Source organism: Dama dama, chromosome 1 (assembly GCF_033118175.1).
Source record: "Dama dama isolate Ldn47 chromosome 1, ASM3311817v1, whole genome shotgun sequence".
In the NCBI taxonomy this organism is placed as follows: Eukaryota; Metazoa; Chordata; class Mammalia; order Artiodactyla; family Cervidae; genus Dama; species Dama dama.
The window spans coordinates 48,198,038-48,218,727 of NC_083681.1; the positions used below are offsets into that span (position 1 = coordinate 48,198,038).

Genomic DNA, 20,690 nt, shown 5'->3' on the forward strand with positions numbered 1-20,690 from the left:
CTGCTTGGTGAAGGCTGGGCAGGCATGTAAGATAGGAACTCGTTATCTTTAAAGAAATCCCAGAATTACATGACATATTGAGCTAGCCCAACAAATAAGGTATAATCAGAAAATAACTAAGTTTTCTTATCCTGCTGAAAATGCTTAGTTCTTTTTTAAATTAATTTTTATTGGACTGTAATTGACTTACGATATTGTGTTGGTTTCTACTGCACAGGAGAGTGAATCAGTTACTCATATATATATATATGTATATATTGCCTCTTCTTTGGATTTCCTTCCCGTTTAGGTTGCCACAGAGCACTGAGTAGGGGTCCCTGAGCTCTACAGTAGGTTCTCATTACTTTTCTACTTCGTACAAAGTATCAATAGTTCTTTGCCTTCACCTTTGTAGAACCATATATTCTGATCAGAAGCAACAACACCATGACAGGTCTCTCTAACATGCAGCCACCCAGGAAGTGGTTATCTTTCTTATGCATAACTAATGCCTTATCTCAAAATGGCAATAGTCTTCTATTTATTCCTGCTATCTGAAGAGCAAGATGGCTTTTATCACACTCCTTAAATTTTATTATTATTATTAATTAAATATATATTATACACTTTATATTTTATTTATTATTATATATTTTATATTATTTTATTATTTATATTATATTTATATATATTTATAAATATATATTGTACATTATATTATATTTATATATTATTTATATTATTGTATATATGTTATTTATAGAATTATATTGTATATATTACATTTTATTTATATAATTATATTAAATGTAATTATGATTATATAATAAAATGTAATAAAATATAATTAAATAATATTAATGTTAAATATCAAATTAAATTTATATCAATCAAATATTAATTAAATTATTAATTAAAAATTAAATATCACACTACTTAAATTTTCAAGTGTAACAAGAAATCAGTCTTCTATGTCACTTTTCCCCTACAACTCAGAGGAGAAAAGCTCCTAAGTAGAATTCTTGAGGAAACTCTCTTTATTCAAGAACAGTGGGAAGTCCCTCCATATCGCTTTATCTTGAATGTAGGATGTGGGATGGGAGACAACTCTTTCCAATTATTCTCTTCAGAAATCTTTATTTAGATCCTCTAATTCGTAACTCTTTACACCTTTGATTAGGGCAGAGTTTCTCAACCTCGGCAGTGTTAACAATTTGCTTTGAATAGTTCTTTGTTGTGATGTGATGTCTTGTGCATGGTAAGAATTCTAGCAGTGTAACTGGTCTTTACGTAACAGGAGCTCTACCCCCACTATGATAATAAAAAATGCCACCAGGCATTGACACGTGTGCCATGCAGTACAAAAGAACGTTTGGTTGAGAACCACTGAATTTTGCAAATGAGCGTATAAGTCAGCTAACTCGTTCTATGAAAATCAAAATTTCCCATGGTTGATCATTAAAAAGGTAATAGCCATTATCTTCACATATCAACCAGTCTAAGGTACACAGGATCCATTAAAAAATTCTGTTTCTTGTACAAAGCATCTCAAACTCTTAGCACATTAGAATTTCTCATCTCAAAAGTGTGGTCTGTGCATGAATTAGGAAAGAATTTCCAGAGACAAGGCAGAATGAGAGGTGAATAGAGCTTATTAGAGAAAGAGACACTGTTAGAATAGTGGGCTGGCTCAAAGGAAAGCGGACCCCTTTCAAGGGCTCCTAGCCAATGTTTATAGCCTCAAGACAAAATTCCTGCAGGAACAGTGGCATTAGGTGATTGGTTAGGATGCTATAGGGTAGGCATATTACCTAATATGGGATCAGAGAGTTGGCTAGGGTAAGTCAGGGGGCTTGGTAACAGTTGCTACGGGGCTTGGTCAGTTCTGGAGAATTTTGTCCTGTGACTTTGGTAAAGGGTTCCACATCTGTGGCCTTGGTACAAGGTTCCCCACCTATGACCTTGGTGTAGGGCTCAACAATGATCTCTCAGCTCAAATCCTTGTTACATTTCTTTCTTTCTTTTTTAACTGAACCTCTTGCAGATTCTCAAATATGCCATTTCATGACTGGGTGCTTCTGTATTTGGTCTTTATCATGTCCTCTGCTGCTAATTTTTGCCATCTAAAACATTTCCAAGTGAATCCTACAGATGTAAGAACCTTACCTGGTTATTTAATTAGTTTTCTAATCTCTTGTGCTTTTTTGTGATTGTTTGTGAACGTGACATTCCCCTATTTCCGGTTTTATCAAATGCTACTGAAACTTTACATAAATCACACGTTTTGTGTCTTACTCATTACATTATCCTCAATACATAGCTCAGTGCCTGTGGCTTTTTTGACCCTTAGAAAAAATGAATAGAGAAAATTATTTTCAGCTTCATAGTCACAGAAACCATGTCTTAACCAGAGTCTTCTTGACATCACATGATGTAGGCATTTAGAAACTGATTTAGGAATGGAGTCAGTCCATGACAGTGTACATAATCACAGAAACAGCTAAAGGTTTTCTCACAAATAAGCAGTTTTAACATGTAGCCGAAGATAGAGTCATCCACATTCAGTGCCATTCATGAGTTTTCAAAATTTCTCTAAAAAGAAGTTGAGGGAAACTTCTAAGGTGAGGAAATAAGATGGAATACACAACTAACCATTTTCAGTATATTAAGTGTTATTTGGCTCCTTTTAACCCAGAGTTTGACTCTTCTTCTTGTCCCAGTTATTTCCTCCCAAATACTGCCTACCTCTTAACCTTACCAGGAATATTTTAGGTATTGTTAATGAATTTATTCACAATTTCCTCAGACTATCATCACAAAACTCAATATGGGGACTATAAAAAAGGAAGGAGTCTGGTTACTCTTGTTTCCCCACAGTATATATGGGGTACTCAGTATATATATATTTGTTAAATTATAAAATTAAAGAGTAAATAAATTAGCTAAATACCAGTTTTAAGTAGCAAGGATATGCTTAGACTTGATTAAATTTTCAGATTAAGTTGTATGAATCCTGTATCTATATTAGTTATCAATTGATATGCAACAAATTACCAAAAAAGTAGCTTAATACTTATTAACTCATTAAGTTATGAACTGTTTGTCTTATTTAGGACAGCAACAGCTGTGGTAGAATCGGTGCCTTCAGCTTGATATCATCAAACCATAGGTTTCAGCTCATGATGTTCTGTATCTCCTTCACACTGAAGAAAACAAAGCCAAACAAACCAAAATAAACAAAAGAAAACAAAACTCTAATTTTGCATTGCCCAAGTCATTTGACATCATCTCTATTTATTCAATCAATATATAGAGAGCTTTGACTAAGTGCCAAAGGGCTTCCCAGGTGGCCCTAGTGGTAAAGAGCCCACTGCCAAAACAGGAGACACAAGAGATGTGGGTTCTATGCCTGGGTCAGGAAGATCCCTTGGAGGAGGGGATGGTGACCCACTCCAGTATTCTTGCCTGGAGAATCTCATGGACAGAAGAGCCTAGAGGGCTACAGTCCATAGGGTGGCAAAGAGTTGGACATGACTGAAGCAACTTAGCAGGCACACAGGCATGTATAGCTCAATATCTCAGCATTAGCAAGCCTTAGAATATGACAATATATTTTTAGTTTTAATTTTATTTTCTTCAACCCTCTCTTTCTTCTCTGAAATTCCTGGTTATTGTCTATCATCTCTATAAATACCATCCAAATGGGCCTTAACTGTTTTGTTCACAGTTGTGTCTACATTATTTTAAATATTGTAGGACACCTGTTGTGTTTTTAATAAGCATCTGTTGACTAAATGAACTTATGCTCCTTGTTCTTTTAGATGAAAAGAGCAGTGAAAGACACATTATATATGTGTCTCTTGCTTAAACATCTTTGAAATTTTAGGGTCTTCTCTGTTCAAATGTTTCTAATTACTTGCATAATGTATACTTAGGTACTCCCATAATATTCCTTACTTTCTTGGTAACTCTCCTTTCACATGGATTGTGATGAACTAACTTGTTACATTTTCAACTGGACAATAAGCTCTCTTAGAGAAGGATCACGCCTGTCTTGATATCGTTACATCTCCAGGTCCTAGGAATGTAGGAAAGTGCTTGCTTGAAATGTAGCATATGGTGATGTCTATTGAATTCACGTGTTAGTTGTGATCTAACCCAAGAAACAAAAACTATGGTCTAGTTATGGTTCAGTCAGAATATAAGGACCATGTGAGTTTCTTTAATTAAGAAAAATTAATGTAAAAGCTTCTGAACCAATTATTAAATAATGCATAAGACCAAAAGAGATTATGATGATGTCATTGGAGGTAACTTCAGGTAGCAGCTTCTAACCACAGGACTTAAAGAACAAGGTCAGAGTTTTGAAATTATTAATTCTTACAATCTTGAGGGAATAGTGGTGAAGAGCTGAAACTCAGAGTCCTGAGAAGAAGGTACTGATTAGGTGATGCTGGGATATCGAGTTCAGACAAGAGGTCTTATATAACTAAGATTTACTCCTCTGAAGTGAGAGGGACAGGGAACTTCTCTGGCTTGTTCAGAGGCCTTTAAGAGGTCACATTAGACCCCTTCTGGAGTTTTGTTGCTGTTTAGTCACTAAGTCATGTCTGATTCGTCGTGACCCCATGGACAATAGCCTACCAGGCTCCTCTGTCTTTGGGATTTTCCAGGCAAGAATATTGGAGTGGGTTGCCATTTCCTTCTTCAGGGGATTTTCTCAACTAAGAGATTGAATCCAGGTATCCTGCTTTGGCAGGCAGATTCTTTACCACTAAGCCACCAGGGAAGTTCTTGGAAAGCTATGAAATGGAACCAGCTAATGCATTGGAAAGAATCATTGTCGCTCAAGTGCAGAAGTGTGGCTGGGGTAACACTGAAAGCAACAAAAAGCAATCCTCCTTCTTGCTCAAGTTTCCAAGCACATCCTATTTGCAGATCTGGGGAACTGATTGGAAAATGAGAAATGGAGATTACAGAGACCCAGTATGACAAGGAAAAATGTAAATGTGTGATTGAGACTGAGAGACAATAATAAAATGACTAGGACAATAAAACAAAGTGAACTTAATCTTGGAAATTGTTTACACAGATTTCAAAAGATCCAAGAAATGGACCTGCTGTTGATAATTCAAGTTAGAGATGTGCCACTATGATCCACAGGCTGAAGCCTCAAGGTGGGATCACCAGAACTGAAGCCAGAGTGATTATAACTGGCAAAAGCTGGAGCTGTGGAAGAAATGAAACACTCTCCAGAGACTTCTTTAGGCAGGGAAATGGACGAGTGACATAATCTCTGTGTGCCAGTGCTTCCTAACCACTGAATGTATCTGGAAGCTAGCTGACATTCAGTTTAGTCGCTCATTTGTGTCCGACTCTGTTCAATCTCATGGATTGCAGCATGCCAGGCTTCCCTGTCCATCACCAACTCCTGGAGCTTGCTCAAAACACATGTCCATTGAGTCAGTGATGGCATCCAACCATCTCATCCTCTGTCATCCCCTTCTTTTCCTGCCTTCAATCTTTCCCAGCTTCAAGATTTTTCCCAATGAGACAGTTCTTTGCAGCAGGTGGCCAAAGTACTGGAGCTTCAGCTTCAGCATCAGTCCTTCCAATGAATATTCAGGAGTGATTTCCTTTAGGATGGACTGGTTTGATCTCCTTGCAGTCGAAGGGACTCCCAAATATCTTTTCCAACACCACAGTTCAAAAGCACCAATTCTTTGGCACTCAGCTTTCTTCATAGTCCAACTCTCACATCCATGCATGACTACTGGAAAAACCATAGCTTTGACTAAATGGATCTTGGTTAGCAAAGAAATACCTCTGCTTTTTAAAAAAATAATTTATTTTTTATTGAAGGATAATTGCTTTCCAAGGTTCTGTTTGTGCCCTCCAAGAGTCAATTTCCCAGTTCTGTGTAAGTTCTAGTAGCTCTATGATGGGGTTAATGGCAACCTCCTCCAAGAGGGCTTATGCCATACCCAAGTCTGTTGCACCCAGCCATACCCAAGTCTGCTCCACCCAGAGCCCCTGGCCCTGATCCGCCTACTGTTGACTCATACCTCCACAGGAGATACTCAAACACAGTTTTGTCTCAGTCTCTGTGGGGTCTCTGGGTCCTGGTGCACATGAAGTTTGTTTGAGCCCTCTGAGCATCTCTGACAGGTATGAGGTTTGATTCAAAATGCAATTTTGCCCCTCCTACCATCTTGCTGGGGCTTCTCCTTTGCCCTTGGAATGTGGGGTATCTCATCACAGTTGCCCCAGCTCCTACTGTTTCACTGGGGTTTCTCTGACCTTGGATGTGGGGCATCTCCTCATGGCCACTGCTCCTGACCTTGGCCGTGCAGCCACTGCTCCAGCTGCCATCGCATCACTTCATGGCAAATAGACAGCGAAACAGTGGAAACAGTGGCAGACTTTATTTTGGGGAGCTCCTAAATGACTGCAGATGGTGACTATAGCCATGAAATTAAAAGATGTTTGCTCCTTGGGAGAAAAGTTATGACCAACGTAGACAGCATATTAAACAGCAGAGGCATTACTGTATCAACAAAGGTCCATCTAGTCAAAGCTATGGTTTTTCCAGTAGTCATGCTTGGATGTGAGAGTTGGACTATAAAGAAAGCTGAGTGCCAAAGAATTGATGCTTTGAACTGTGGTGTTGGAGAAGACTCTTGAGAGTCCCTTGGACTGCAAGGACATCCAACCAGTCCATCCTAAAGGAAATCACTCCTGAATATTCATTGGAAGTACTGATGCTGAAGCTGAAACTCCAATACTTTGGCCACCTGATGTGAAGAATTGACTCATTGGAAGAGACCCTGATGCTGGGAAAGACTGAAGGCAGGAGGAGAGGGGATAACAGAGAATGAGATGGTTGGATGGCATTATCAACTCAATGGACATGAGTTTGAGTAAACTCCGAGAGTTGGTGATGGACAGGGAGGCTTGGCGTGCTGCAGCCCATGGGTCTGCAAAGAGTCAGACATGACTGAACTGAACTGAATTGCTTTACAGAATTTTGCTGTTTTCTGTCAAACCTCAACATGAGTCAGGCATAGGTATACATTTACCCCCTCCCTTTTGACCTCCCTCCCATCTCCTTCCCCATCCCACCCCTCTAGGTTGATACAGAGCCCCTGGTTGAGTTTCCTGAGCCATACAGCAAATTCCCATTGGCTATCTATTTTCCATATGGTAATGTAAGCTTCCATGCTACTCTTTCCATACATCTCACCCTCTCCTCCCCTCTCCCCATGTCCATAAGTCTATTCTTCTTGTGTCTCCTTTGGTGCCCTGTAAATAAATTCTTCAGTAACATTTTTCTAGATTCTGTATATATGCATTAGAATATGATATTTATCTTTCTCTTTCTGACTTACTTCACACTGTATAATGGGTTCTGGGTTCATCCACCTCATTAGAGCGGACTCAGGTGCATTCTTTTTTGGGTCTGAGTAATATTGCATTGTGTATATGTACCACTACTTCTTTATCCATTCATCTGTTGATGGACATCTACGTTTCTTCCATATTCTAGCTATTGTAAATAGTGCTGCAATGAACAATGGGACACATGTGTCTCTTTCAATTTTGGTTTCCTCAGGGTATATGCATAGGAGTGGGATTGCTGGGTCATATTACAGTTTTATTCCTAGTTTTTTTTTTTTTAAGGAATCTCCATACCATTTTCCATAGTGGCTGTATCAATTTACATTCCCACCAACAGTGCAAGAGCATTCCCTTTTTCTCCACGTTTTCTCCGGAATTTATTGTTTGTAGACTTTTTGATGTTGGCCATTCTGACTGGTGTGAGGTAATATCTCATTCCAGTTTTGACTTGCATTTCTTTAGTAATGAGCGATGTTGAGCATATTTTCATGTGTCTGTTAGCCATCTCCATGTCTTCTTTGGAGAAATGTCTGATTAGCTTTTTTCCCCACTTTTTGACTGGGTTGTTTGTTTTTCTGGTATTAAGTTGTATGAGCTGCTTGTATATTTTGGAGATTCATCCTTTGTCAATTGTTTCATTTCTATTATTTTCTCCCATTCTGAGGGTTGTTTTTTCACCTTGCTTATAGTTTCCTTTGTTGTTCAAAAGTGTTTACAGTTAATCAGGTCCCACTTGTTTACTTTTGTTTTTATTTCCATTACTCTGGGAGGTGTGTCATAGAGGATCTTGCTTTGATTTTCATCATCAAGTGTTCTGCCTATGTTTTCCTCTAAGAGTTTTATAGAGTCTGATCTTACATTTAGATCTTTAATCCATTTTGAGTTTATCTTTGTGTATGGTGTTAGGAAGTGCTCTAATTTCATTCTTTTACATATAGCTGTCCAGTTTTCCCAGCATCATTTATTAAAGAGGTTGTCTTTGGGAAAAGGAGGCTTAAAACACAATAAGTTAAAAAAAAGAAAATAAGGCAGAGAAATACTACACAAATGAAGGAACAAACTACAAACTCAGAAGTCCAAATAAATGAAGAGCAAATAGGCAAACTACCTGAAAAAGAATTCAGAATAATGTTAGTAAAGATGATCAAAAACCTTGAAAACAGAATGGGGGAAATGCAAGAATCAATCAACAACAACCTAGGAGAATTAAAGAATAAACATACAGAGACAAACAACACAATTACTGAAATTAAGAATCCTTTAGAAGGAATCAGTAGCAGAATATCTGAAGCAGAAGAATCAGTGAGCTGGAAGATAAAATGGTGGAAATAACTTCTGAAGAGCAGAATAAAGTAGAAAGATTGAAAAGAACTGAGGACCGTCTCAGAGACTTCTGGGACAATATCAAATGCACCAGCATTAAAATTATATTGGTCTCAGAAGAAGAAGAGAAAAAGAAAGCATATAAGAAATTTTTTGAAGAGATTATAGATGAAAATTTCCACTCTATGGAAAAGGAAATAGTCAACCAAGTCTAAGAGGCAAAAAGAGTCCTATAGAGGATAAACCCAAGGAGAAATATGCCAAGACACACACTAATCAAACTAACAAAGACTAAACACAAAGAAAGGATATTAAAAGCAACAAGGGAGAAGTAACAAGTAACATACACATAAAACTGATTTTCAGCAGAAACTGTAGGCCAGAAGAGAATTGCAGGATATATTTAAAATACTGAAATGGAAAATCTGCAACCAAGATTCCTATAACTGGCAAGGATCTCATTCAAAATTGATGGAGAAAAAAAAAAAAAAAAAACAAAAAAAACTTTTCAGACAAGTAAATGTTAAGAGAATCCAGTACCACCAAATTAGCTTCACAACAAGTGTCAAAAGGACTTATATAGTCAAGAAATATAAGAGAAGAAAAAAGACCTAAAAAAAAAAAAAAAAACCCAAAGAATTAAGAAAATGGCAATAAGACCATATATATCAATAATTAGTTTAAAGGTAAATGGGAAACAAAAGAAAGCTGGAGCAGCAGTCCTCATCTCAGACAAAATAGACCTTAAAGTAAAGATTACAAGAGATAAGGAAGGACACTACATAATGATCAAGGGATCAATCCAAGAGGAAGACATAACAATTGTAAATCTTTTGCACCCAACATAGGAGCACCTCAATACATAAGACAAATACTAACAGACATCAAAGGAGAAACTGACAGTAACACAGTAATAGTAGGAGACTTTAACAACCCCCTCACACCAATGGACAGATCATCAAAACAGAAAATTAATAAGGAAACAAGTCTTAAATGGCACATTAGATGAAATGGATCTCATTGATATCTTCAGGACATTCTATCCAAATGCAGAAGAATACACCTTCTCAAGTGCACATGGAACATTCTCCAAGATAGACCACATCTTGGGTCACAAATCAAACCTTGGTAAATTTAAGAAAATTGAAATCATATCAAGCATCTTCTCTGACCACACTGCTATGAGACTAGATATCAATTACAAGAAAAAAAGCTGTAAGAAATGCAACCACATGGAGATTAAACAACACATTTCTAAATAACCAACAGGTTTCTGAAGAAATCAAAGTGGAAATAAAAAAAATTCCAGAAACAAATGACATTGAAAACACAACTCAAGACCTATGGGATGCACCAAAAGCATTTGTAAGAGGTAAGTTTATAGCAATACAATCACATCTCAAGAAACAAGAAAAAGATCGAATAGACAGCCTAACCTTGCACCTAAAACAACTGGAAAAAGAAGAACAAAAGCTCCCCAACATTATTAGAAGGGAATAAATCATAAAGATATGAGCACAAATAAATGAAAAAGAAATGAAAGAAACAATAGAAAAGATTAATAAAACTAATAAAAGCTGGTTCTTTAAAAAAAAAAACTCATAAAAACTGGTTCTTTGGGAAGATAAACAAAATTGACCAACCTTTAGCCAGACTCAACAAGAAAAAAAGAAGAATCAAATCAACAAAATTAGAAAGAAAAAAGGAGAGGTTACAACAGACAATGCAGAAATACAAAGGATTATAAGAGATTATTATGAAGAGCTATATGGCAATAAAATAGATAACCTGGAAGAAATGGACAGATCCTTAGAAAAGTTCAATCTTCTAAGACTGAACCAGGAAGGAGCAGAAATTATGAAGAACCCAATTACAAGCACTGAAATTGAAGCTGTGATCAAAAATCTCCCAGAAAAGAAAAGCCCAGGATCAGACGACTTCACAGGAGAATTCTATCAAACATTTAGAGAAGAGCTAATGCCTATCCTTCTAAAACTTTCAAAAAACTGAGTGGAAGAAACACTTCCAAACTCATTCTACCACCCTGATATCAAAATGAGACAAAGACAGCACAAAAAAAGAAAACTACAAGCCAAGATTACTAATAAACATAGATGCAAAAATCCTCAACAAAATTTTAGTAAACAGAATTCAGCAACACATCAAAAAGCTCATACACCATGATCAAATTAGGTTTATTCCAGGGATGCAAGGATTCTTCAATACATGCAAATCAATCAATGTGATATACCATATGAACAAATTGAAAGATAAACCTCATATGATAATCTCAATAGATATAGAAAAAGCCTTAGACAAAATTCAGCACCCATTTATGATAAAAATTCTTCAAAAAATGAGCTTGGAAGGAGCCTACCTCAACACAGTAAAAGCCATTTATGATAAGCCTACAGCAAACATTATTCTCAAGGGTGAAAAACTGAAAGCATTCCCCATAAGATCAGAAACAATACCAGGGTGTCCAATTTTGCCATTATTATTCAATACAGTTCTGGAAGACCTAGCTAGAGCAATCAGAGAAGAAAAGGAAATAAAAGAATCCAGATCAGAAAAGAAAAAGTAGAGCTCTCACTGTTTGGAGATGACATGAAACTGTACATAGAAAACCCTAAAATTAGTGTCAGAAAATCATTAGAGATAACCAGTGAATTTACCAAAGTTTCAGGATGCAAAATAAATACACAGAAATCACTTGCATTTCTATATACTAACAATGAAAAATCAGAAAGAGAAATTAATGAATCAATCCCATTCACCATTACAACAAAAAGAATTAAATATCTAGGAATAAACTTACCTAAGGAGACCAAAAAAAAAAAAAAAAAAACTGTACACAGAAAATTATAAGACACTAATGAAAGAAATCAAAGACAACATAAATAGATATTCCATGTTTCTGTGTATGAAGAATCAATATTGTGAAAATGATTATACAACCAAACACAATCTACAGATTTAATGCAGTCCCTATCAAATTACCAATAGCATTTTTCACAGAACTAGAACAAAAATTTTCACAATTCATATGGAAACACAAAAGACCTCAAATAGCCAAAGCAGTCTCCAGAAATAATAATGGAGCTGGAGGAATCAATCTTCCTGACTTCAGATTATACTACAAAGTTACAGTCATCAAGACCATATGGTGCTGCACAAAAACAGAAATGTAGACCAATGGAACAAGATAGATAGCCCAGAAATAAACCCATGCCCCTATGGGTACTTTATTTCTGCTTTTTAATATGCTGTCTAGGTTGGTCATAGCTTTTCTTCTGAGGAGCAAGTGTCTTTTAATTTCATGGCTGCAGTCACCATCTGCAGTGATTTTGGAGCCCAAGAAAAAAAAAAGTCTGTCACTGTTTCCATTGTTTACCCATATATTTGCCATGAAGTGATGATACTGGATGCCATGAGTTGCTGACATTAGAGTCTGGGATATCCTTCAAGTAAAAAATGGAGCCTTATGATATGGAGAAGAACCACAGAGAGTGAGAGGTGAATCCTTGGTATAGCATAGCAGCAGAATTCATCCACTCACTGAAGTCTTGTTATATCACTAGAATTGTAAAATACATGATCTCCTATGGACTTTTACCTTCATAGTCAGGATGATGTAAGGTATCAAGTCACTGTAGTCTGTGAAAAATCACAGTTGGACTTAGTTTTTAGAAATAGAGTTTCTATTGTATATAATAGTCTTCTATCTCAAAGCCAGATAGCCAGATTATCTTGGAGTTATGTCAAAATTGGCAAACATTCAAAACATGTCCTATAAGCTGACTGAAGTAGAATTGATGATTCTTTATTCCTAAAGAATTATTCATTTCTGCCGTGAAAGCAGCAAACACAGTGTTATATCTGTTCCTGTGTGGTTCTGTAGCCTTGATTGCAGAGAAAGCAGTGTAGGGGAAGAATTAGCTACCCCTAGGATGGAGCACAGGTATGACCCCGAATGCTGATTTGTTCACCATAAGCAGCTGTGCTTGGGATTAAACAAGCTGCAGCTGAGAAATTTGATTCTTCTCTTTAATCATATGAAAAGTTATCAGTTATGTTAAATACATAAAATTGACCTCATATAGAAGATGTTCAGGGTTGGTTTAAAATAGGTCTAGAGATCATTTATGTCAGATTGAATTTTCATTGCAGTTGAAAGGGGTTTGTGCTTGCTGAAGAATGGTCTATGTCCAGCACAATCTTGTGTGTGTATGTGTGTGTGTGTGCACAGATGTGTGATCAGTAACTAGAGCATTGGAGAATTGTAGGAACATATTTGGTTCTATCTGTTTGTATATATATGGACCTATAAGAGGCAATTTTTACCAGTAGCTTCGGGCTAACGGTTGCACAGACACCAGGGAGGCCAGACATGACAGGGACGCATGAAGGAGGTGGTATAAGGAAACCTGGAAGCAGAGATCTCTCCCTGTTGGTCTGGTGCACATGTTCTCAATACCTAAGTAAACGGGATACTTGCTAAGTCAGGTATCTGACTCGCTAAGTCAGGTTGCAATCCTTGCAACCCTGTGGACGAGAGCCCACCAGGCTCCTCTGTCCATGGGATTCTCCAGGCAAGAATACTGGAGTGGGTAGCCTTTCCCTTCTCCAGGGGATCTTCCTGGCCCAGGGATGGAATCCAGGTCTCCTGCATTGCAGGCAGATTCTTTATGACTGAGCCACCAGGGAACCTCAGGAGATGGGGCCAAGCTCGTAGGGAAATTGGCTCTGAGACTCCTGCACGAAGTAATTAGCCTCCAACTAATAAAAATAAATGAAAAAAAAAATGTTAGTAAGTACATGGCTCAATGTGTCTAAGGGTGTATCTGTGGGGGGGAAGGGTCTCAGACTGTCTATGATGCATCTTTGTATGCATAAGTAGGTGTGCATTCCTTGACCAAGGAATGATTAACATAGTAAAGGATAACATAGTAATGGATATAGATAGAGACATTAGTGCTGTTGAGGCTAAAAAGCTTCTCCTGGGAGCAGTCCTCCTCTGGTCAGCCCATTACTCATTGGCACCACCCTCCCCATTAATTTCACTCTCCCTCCTTTCATCACAACAAACAAGCTTAGAGGTTTGATATATTTATGAGTCACAGAAGACTGGGCTGATGCTGCTCAGCCTGTGGGATCCACAGACCACTGCCTCCAGTTACAGGGAAGAGTTGTCTCCTATCCAGTGAGTGCCACCTCCTTCAGATTGCTCATCAGGGCTCCTTATTGAGAACTTATCCCAAACTTAAACACTCTTACTGTGACTCCAGGCAGACTCAGATCCTCATACTCTCTAGACATTAGATAACTAGCTTTTCTTCCAAAAGTCTGTGGTTACAAACCCCGATGCCAGGTTGCCATCTGAATGAAAATCCTAGTACCAAACCACACATGTTTAGATTAAGGAACTGATTCATCAAATCTAGATTTTGTGTTGATGGTATGCATATTTTTCTCCTGCAATTTGAAATATTATGTCCTATACCTAACTCTTGGGTGTGCAGCTGGTGAAAATCAAGAACCAAATGAACTGAAGTGATTGAACAATGAAGTCTTCAATTTTAGCTGGATTTTCATTATTGAGTATGCCATGGGAACATAATTGATTAGGATATTACTGTGAGTCTGTTAATGCATTTATAGTCCTGTGTGTGTACACATGTGTCCCTATATGTATACCTTCAGGTGGGTATAAACATGGGAGGATATCTGCAATACACTGCATAATACCTATGAGTAACTATTCATCTTATTAAATTCTATGATTGTGCTAGTGTTATTTGAGTAAGGGACTATGCAATAGTTTCTCTCTGTGTGATGTGAGGTATTACCTATGAATACCTGGGTATATAAGTGTGCACATGAATGTTAAGCATGTATTCATTGATACCTTTATGTGACTGTGCATAAGTATAGATGCTCATATACATGCTGTGCAAAAGAAGTACATTGCTTGTATCAGTCTACTTTTTTTTTTTATATATATTTATGCCTAAATTAGTTATATTTAGCAAGACTTCACTGACACCCCTTTGGTGAAAGCAAAGAAAAAATTATTGCTGGGTGGTGACAGATCATGTTTACTCTGGGGGAGACATTTTCAAAGTTACCTTCCATAGTGAGGAAAATCTGAAACATTGGTGAAATATGCCCTTCTGGATTACATAAATTTTCACACCAGGGATTAAGGACAGTGGGGTAAAGCTATTTTGTAAAGAGTCCTTCATGTTTGTTGATCCTCTAAGAGTTTTTCCATTTCACCAAGATCTAGAAATAATCTTGGAATGAAGATGATAAAAAAGTAGATACAAGAGAGGTTGTATCTAAGATGATTTTTTAGAGACATCAACATTTAAACCTAGGTGAGGAGGTAACATGGAGTTTATAACATGGTCGCAAGAGGGGACTGGGCTCTGGTGAGTCAGAGATGAGTAGAACTCAGTTGTTATCCTCAAAGAGCTCATGGTCTAATGGAGGAAGTATGACCAGAAGCCAACACTTTCAATCTCTGACCTTTTGTGTTGGAGACAGGATGTCTGAGAAAGAGTGAAGAACATTCCCACACACCCTTATATCTGCCTGCCATGTTGGGCCTCAATGGCACCCCCTTCCAGCCAGCCACACTCCAGCTAACAGGCATCCCTGGTATGCAGACTGGTCAAGCCTGGGTTGCTCTGGTTTTCTGCATCCTCTACCTGATTTCCATCATAGGCAACCTCACCATCCTTGCTTTGGTGATTCGAGAGCCTTCTCTACACCAGCCCATGTACTACTTCCTCTCTATGCTCTCTCTCAATGATCTGGGAGTGTCCTTCTCTACACTTCCCACCGTGCTTGCTACCTTCTGCTTCAAGTATCGTCATGTTGACTTTGATGCCTGCTTGGTTCAGATGTTCTTCATTCATACTTTCTCTTTCATGGAGTCAGGCATACTGCTGGCCATGAGCTTTGATCGTTTTGTGGCTATTTGTGACCCACTACGCTATGCAACTGTGCTCACCAACAACCGCATCTTGGCTATGGGCCTGGGCATCCTTGCCAAAAGTTTCACCACTCTCTTTCCTTTCCCCTTTCTGGTGAAACGACTGCCCTTCTGCAAAGGCAATGTTTTACATCACTCATACTGCCTCCATCCAGATCTCATGAAAGTGGCATGTGGAGATATCCATATTAATAACATCTATGGGCTCTTTGTGGTTCTTTTCACGTACGGCATAGACTCAACTTTTATCCTGCTTTCTTATACGTTGATCTTGAGAGCCGTGCTGGCTATTGCATCCCAGGAGCAGCGGTTCAAGGCTCTCAACACCTGCATGTCCCACATCTGTGCAGTCTTGGCTTTTTATGTGCCCATAATCGCTGTCTCCATGATCCACCGCTTCTGGAAAAGTGCCCCACTTGTTGTTCATGTCATGATGTCCAACGTCTACCTGTTTATACCCCCCATGCTCAACCCCATCATCTACAGTGTGAAGACAAAGGAGATACGCAGAGGGATCCGTCAAGTCTTCTGTAAGACTTGGGGCTGAGGGATGCTGCAGACCCTGAGAGAACCATTTTGGAGGAAGGAATAAGACTTTTTCTGACTTTAGGAATGTTAAAACAAGGAAAAGAGCCAGGATCTTGATAGCATGAATATGGAGCTAATAAAAGAATATCGGACTCAATAAAATGATATATGTCCTGAACACTTACTCTATGAAAATCTTTGTGCTAGTTGTTAGCAATATTATAATGATGAATAAGACATATTCTTAAGAGATAGATGTATCAAGGGAAAAACATAAAAAATAAAGATGCTCTGAAATATATTTGACATATGTGAAAATATTGGAAGCTCTACAGTGCAATTATCCTGGAACACAATTCTGCTACTACCAAGACTGAGGAAATGATAAACTGAAGACAAAATTCAGTGGAAGTATGGTGCTTTGTGGGGTGGAAAAGGGCACTTTCCATGTGGCACTAGTTAAAGAACCTGCCCACCAATGAAGGAGATGTGGGTTCGATCTCTAGGTTAGGAAGATCTCCTGGAGGAGGGCATGACTATCCACTCCAGTGTTCTGGTCTGGAGAACCCCATGGGCAGAGAAGCCTGGTGGGCTACAGTCCATAGGGTCACACATATTTGAACACGGCTGAAACAACTTAGCATGCATGGGGGAGGAAGGTCCCACTGGTTTGTGGAAATAAAAAAAAATTTCTATGTTTGTGAGGTAGACTGTGAAGGAAGAGAAGGGTTATGGTAGTTTGTCAGGGTGGCAGAAAGACAGGAAAATAATGATCTTGGCATAACAAACTGCTTGAGGAAAAAATATTTAGGCAAACATATTTAGACCTTTACTACTCCAAGTGTGGTCCAGTGAACAACAGCATTGTTATATCTGGTGGTTTGTTAATGAAACAGAATCTTAGACCCTGAAGAAGACCTACTGAATTCAAATTGCTTTTAATAAGACCTTGGGGTGATTAAAGGCTGAGTGGCATAGTGTTTCTCTTTTTTAACCCCTCTAAGTTTTTGGGTATCTAATGTGCAACAAAAATAAGAAAGATCATGAATAATATGAGTCTGAAAAACTAGTTCTCAAAGTGTGATTCCCAGACTAGTGTCATCAGCCTTGGTTGGGAAATTATTAGGCATACAAATTCTCAGGCCTTTCCTCAGATGTCCTGATCAGAAAGTCTTAGGTGGTGACGTCCAGCAATATGTATTTTTAATAAGCCCTCCAAGCAAATCTGATATATATTACAGGTTGAAAACCTTTAAACTAGAATATTGGTCTAGACTCTTTGGGAAAATTGCAAACAGCTTTGTTTAGACAAAGGGGAGGTTTTACACTAAGAAGCTCTGGACACATGTATATGGAATTTAGAAAGGTGATAACGATAACCCTATATGCAGAACAGAAAAAGAGACACAGAAATACAGAACAGACTTTTGAACTTTGTGGGAGAATGTGAGGGTGGGATATTTCAAAAGAACAGCATGTATGCTATCTATGGTGAAACAGATCACCAGCCCAGGTGGGATGCATGAGACAAGTGCACTGGGAAGACCCAGAGGAATCGGGTGGAGAGGGAGGTGGGAGGGGGGATCGGGATTGGGAATACATGTAAATCCATGGCTGATTCATATCAATGTATGACAAAACCCACTGGAAAAAAAAAATAAAAATAAAAAAAAAAAAAAAAAAAGAAGCTCTGGAAACAAGATCGATCCTGAGAGAGTGCCTAAGATTATGTGTGTGCGCTCAGTCAAACCAGATTCTTTGTGATCCTATGGGTTGTAGCCTCTGCAGGCAAGAATAATGAAGTGGGTGACCATTTCCTGCTCCAGGGATCTTCCAGAGCCAGGAATCAAGCCTGATCAAGTCTCTTGCATCTCCTGCATCAGCAGGTGTATTCTTTATCATTGCACCACCTGGGAAGCCTAAGCTTGAAGGTGATTTTTAAAGCTGGAAGAAATTGAGTGCCTGACAACTAGGTGTAAGGTGTTGGTGGTGAAGGGATATACAGACTTATAACGTCTCATCTTCACAAGGAAGTGTGCATGGAACACGGAAATAACTGAAATGGGATGAACAGTCTCCAGCCTCTTCACTAGCACTCAGGCTCCTGCCTCATCACTAGATGTCTTGCTTTTCTCCCAATGTCCACCTGCTAAGATCTCAACTAACCTGCAATCCAAAATTCAGGTACAATCCCACTAGAGGCTACCTTCTAAGTAAATACAATATCAGTTCAGTTCAGTTCATTTCAGTCGCTCAGTCGTGTCTGACTATAGAGGGGAAAATAATCAGTTGGATGTTACACTAAGATACAGAATCTTGCAAGAGTTTTTGGGGTGATTGTTCAATGCATACACGTCTCCTGATCAAAACCTCTTTTGAGACTTTTTTGTTTTCTACAAACTCCATTAACTTCCTTCTAAAGTCTATATTCCTTTTCTAAAATGAGAAATTCTTAATGTGATTGTATTTTTCTGCACCAAACATGTACCTGCATTGTGTGCATCTTTTTGCTCCATTGAAAAAAATTTTGATTTAAACACCTCAAGACAAATTTATTTTCCTATTTAAGCTCTCTGGGGCAAAATGCTTCATAATTTTTCCATAAATGAAAGTGAAAGTGATAGTCACTCAGTCAAGTCCAACTCTATGAGACCCCATGGACTGTAGCCCACCAAACTTCTCTGTCCATGGGATTCTAAAGGCAGGAATACTGGAGTGGTTTGCTATGCCTTCTTCCAGGGGATCTTCCCAACCCAGGGATCAAACCTGTGTTTCCTGCATTGCAGGCAGACTCTGACCATCTGAGCCACCAGGGAAGCCCTAACTTGTAACAGATCCCTTTTGTTGGGATTTGCACAAACATTATATTTGGCATTATCACTCTTGGAATGAACAAATACTATTTCCCCTGACTTCTTTACTCGTAAGATAGTGGCAGACACTAAGTCTTGAAAGAAGACTTTTCGAAAGTTGAAAAAGAGATAATGAAATGATAGTCAAACCTAAAATCTTACACCTAGCACAGTGTTTGCCATGCCCAATGCATGTGAATTAAATCAACAACCAAATGACTAGTTAAATAAATGAAAGACTGTATCAAGGATGATGCTTATTCCCCATTATGCTGCCTCTAACGACACAGTTAGAGACACTTCCCTCTGGGTCTTCTCAAAGCCTACATTCTCCTCACCAGGAACTTATGCTCAATCTGAGGCACCATGTCGGTCTCTCTATTCTCCATAATTCTAGGACCCTATTCACAAGACTGCTTTTTGCATTCTCTTTAATTATATCTTCTCATTCCTAACCCATTAATTTTTACCTAGTGAATTCTACAGTGATGGAAAGTAGAAAGAGTTTTCAAACTGCCTCTCTAAGATATATCAAAGTTCCACATGGAGAAGGAAAAATTTCTTCTCTGTCCATATTCTATTTCTATTCCCTAACCATCCCACGACTTGATAGAAAAAATAGAGAGATCTCCCACCATTCCTTTCCTCAGTACACTTTTACTCTGTCTGAAACTGAAACAAGGGGGAGATAAAATGAAAATATTTAATGGGAAGATCAGTTATTTGGAAGAATTAACTATTTGGAGTATCTGAAATTAGAACCTTTAGCAGAACTCCTAATGAGTATAATTACCACATGTAGTACAATCACATTTTTAAAGATCACTTTCTTCTTTTTATTTGAATCCCTTATAGACAGGATCTATTTTTTTACAGATCAAGTACCAGTTTGAAGGAATACTAGATTCATGAATTATGGAGCTAGTAGACAGAAAGGTTAAGGCTCAAACCCACTTTATGTGACTTTGAACTCAGTGGTCTTTCAGTGGAGATGTCTCTCCTGGAGGAGATCTCAGTCTTGTAGAACTTGGTAGAGGGTTGGATTGGAGGTGATGGGAGAGGGAATTGAGCAGGAAACACCAGTTATAAGTGAATGGAGGTAGCCATGGTCATATGATCTGTTGGTTAAATCTTGGGACTAACTCTACACATCAAGGTCTGTTCTCTTGGCTCTGAGTTCTGGAGTTTGCCTATTGGGTCTAAGCTTGAAATAGGTGTTCTCAGTCCTGTCCAGTTGTTTGTGGCCTCATGAACTGTAGCCCACCCTGTTCCTCTGTCCATGGAATTTTCCAGGGAAGAATAGTGTAGCAGTTTTCCATTTCCTTCTCCAGGGGATCTTCCTAACTCAGGGATTGAACCCATGTCTCTTATGTCTCCTGCATTGGCAGGCAGGTTCTTTACCACTAGTACCAACTGGGAAGCCCCTGAAGTGAAAGTGTTACTTGCTCAGTCATGTCTGACTCTTTGAGATCCCATGGACTGTAGCCCACCATGCTCCTCTGTCCATGGAATTCTCCAAGGCAAGCATACTGGAGTGGATTGCCATTCCCTTCTCTAGGGAATCTTTCCAACCCAGGGATCGAACCCAAGTCTCCCACACTGCAGGCAGA

The 20,690-nt window shown here is 38.5% G+C and overlaps 1 protein-coding gene across 1 annotated transcript; it reads left to right on the top strand.

The window, feature by feature from the left end:
• The first annotated feature begins 15,302 nt into the window (after positions 1–15,302).
• LOC133054603 (olfactory receptor 51I1) lies at positions 15,303–16,247 on the top strand. Its single transcript, XM_061139784.1, has one exon. The coding sequence runs from the start codon at positions 15,303–15,305 to the stop codon at positions 16,245–16,247; it is 945 nt and encodes a 314-aa protein (XP_060995767.1).
• Positions 16,248–20,690: the final 4,443 nt, after the last annotated feature.

Bases quoted from the DNA above. Each gene is read 5' to 3' on its own strand.
- LOC133054603 (XM_061139784.1), top strand. From the start codon at position 15,303: ATGTTGGGCCTCAATGGCACCCCCTTCCAGCCAGCCACACTCCAGCTA.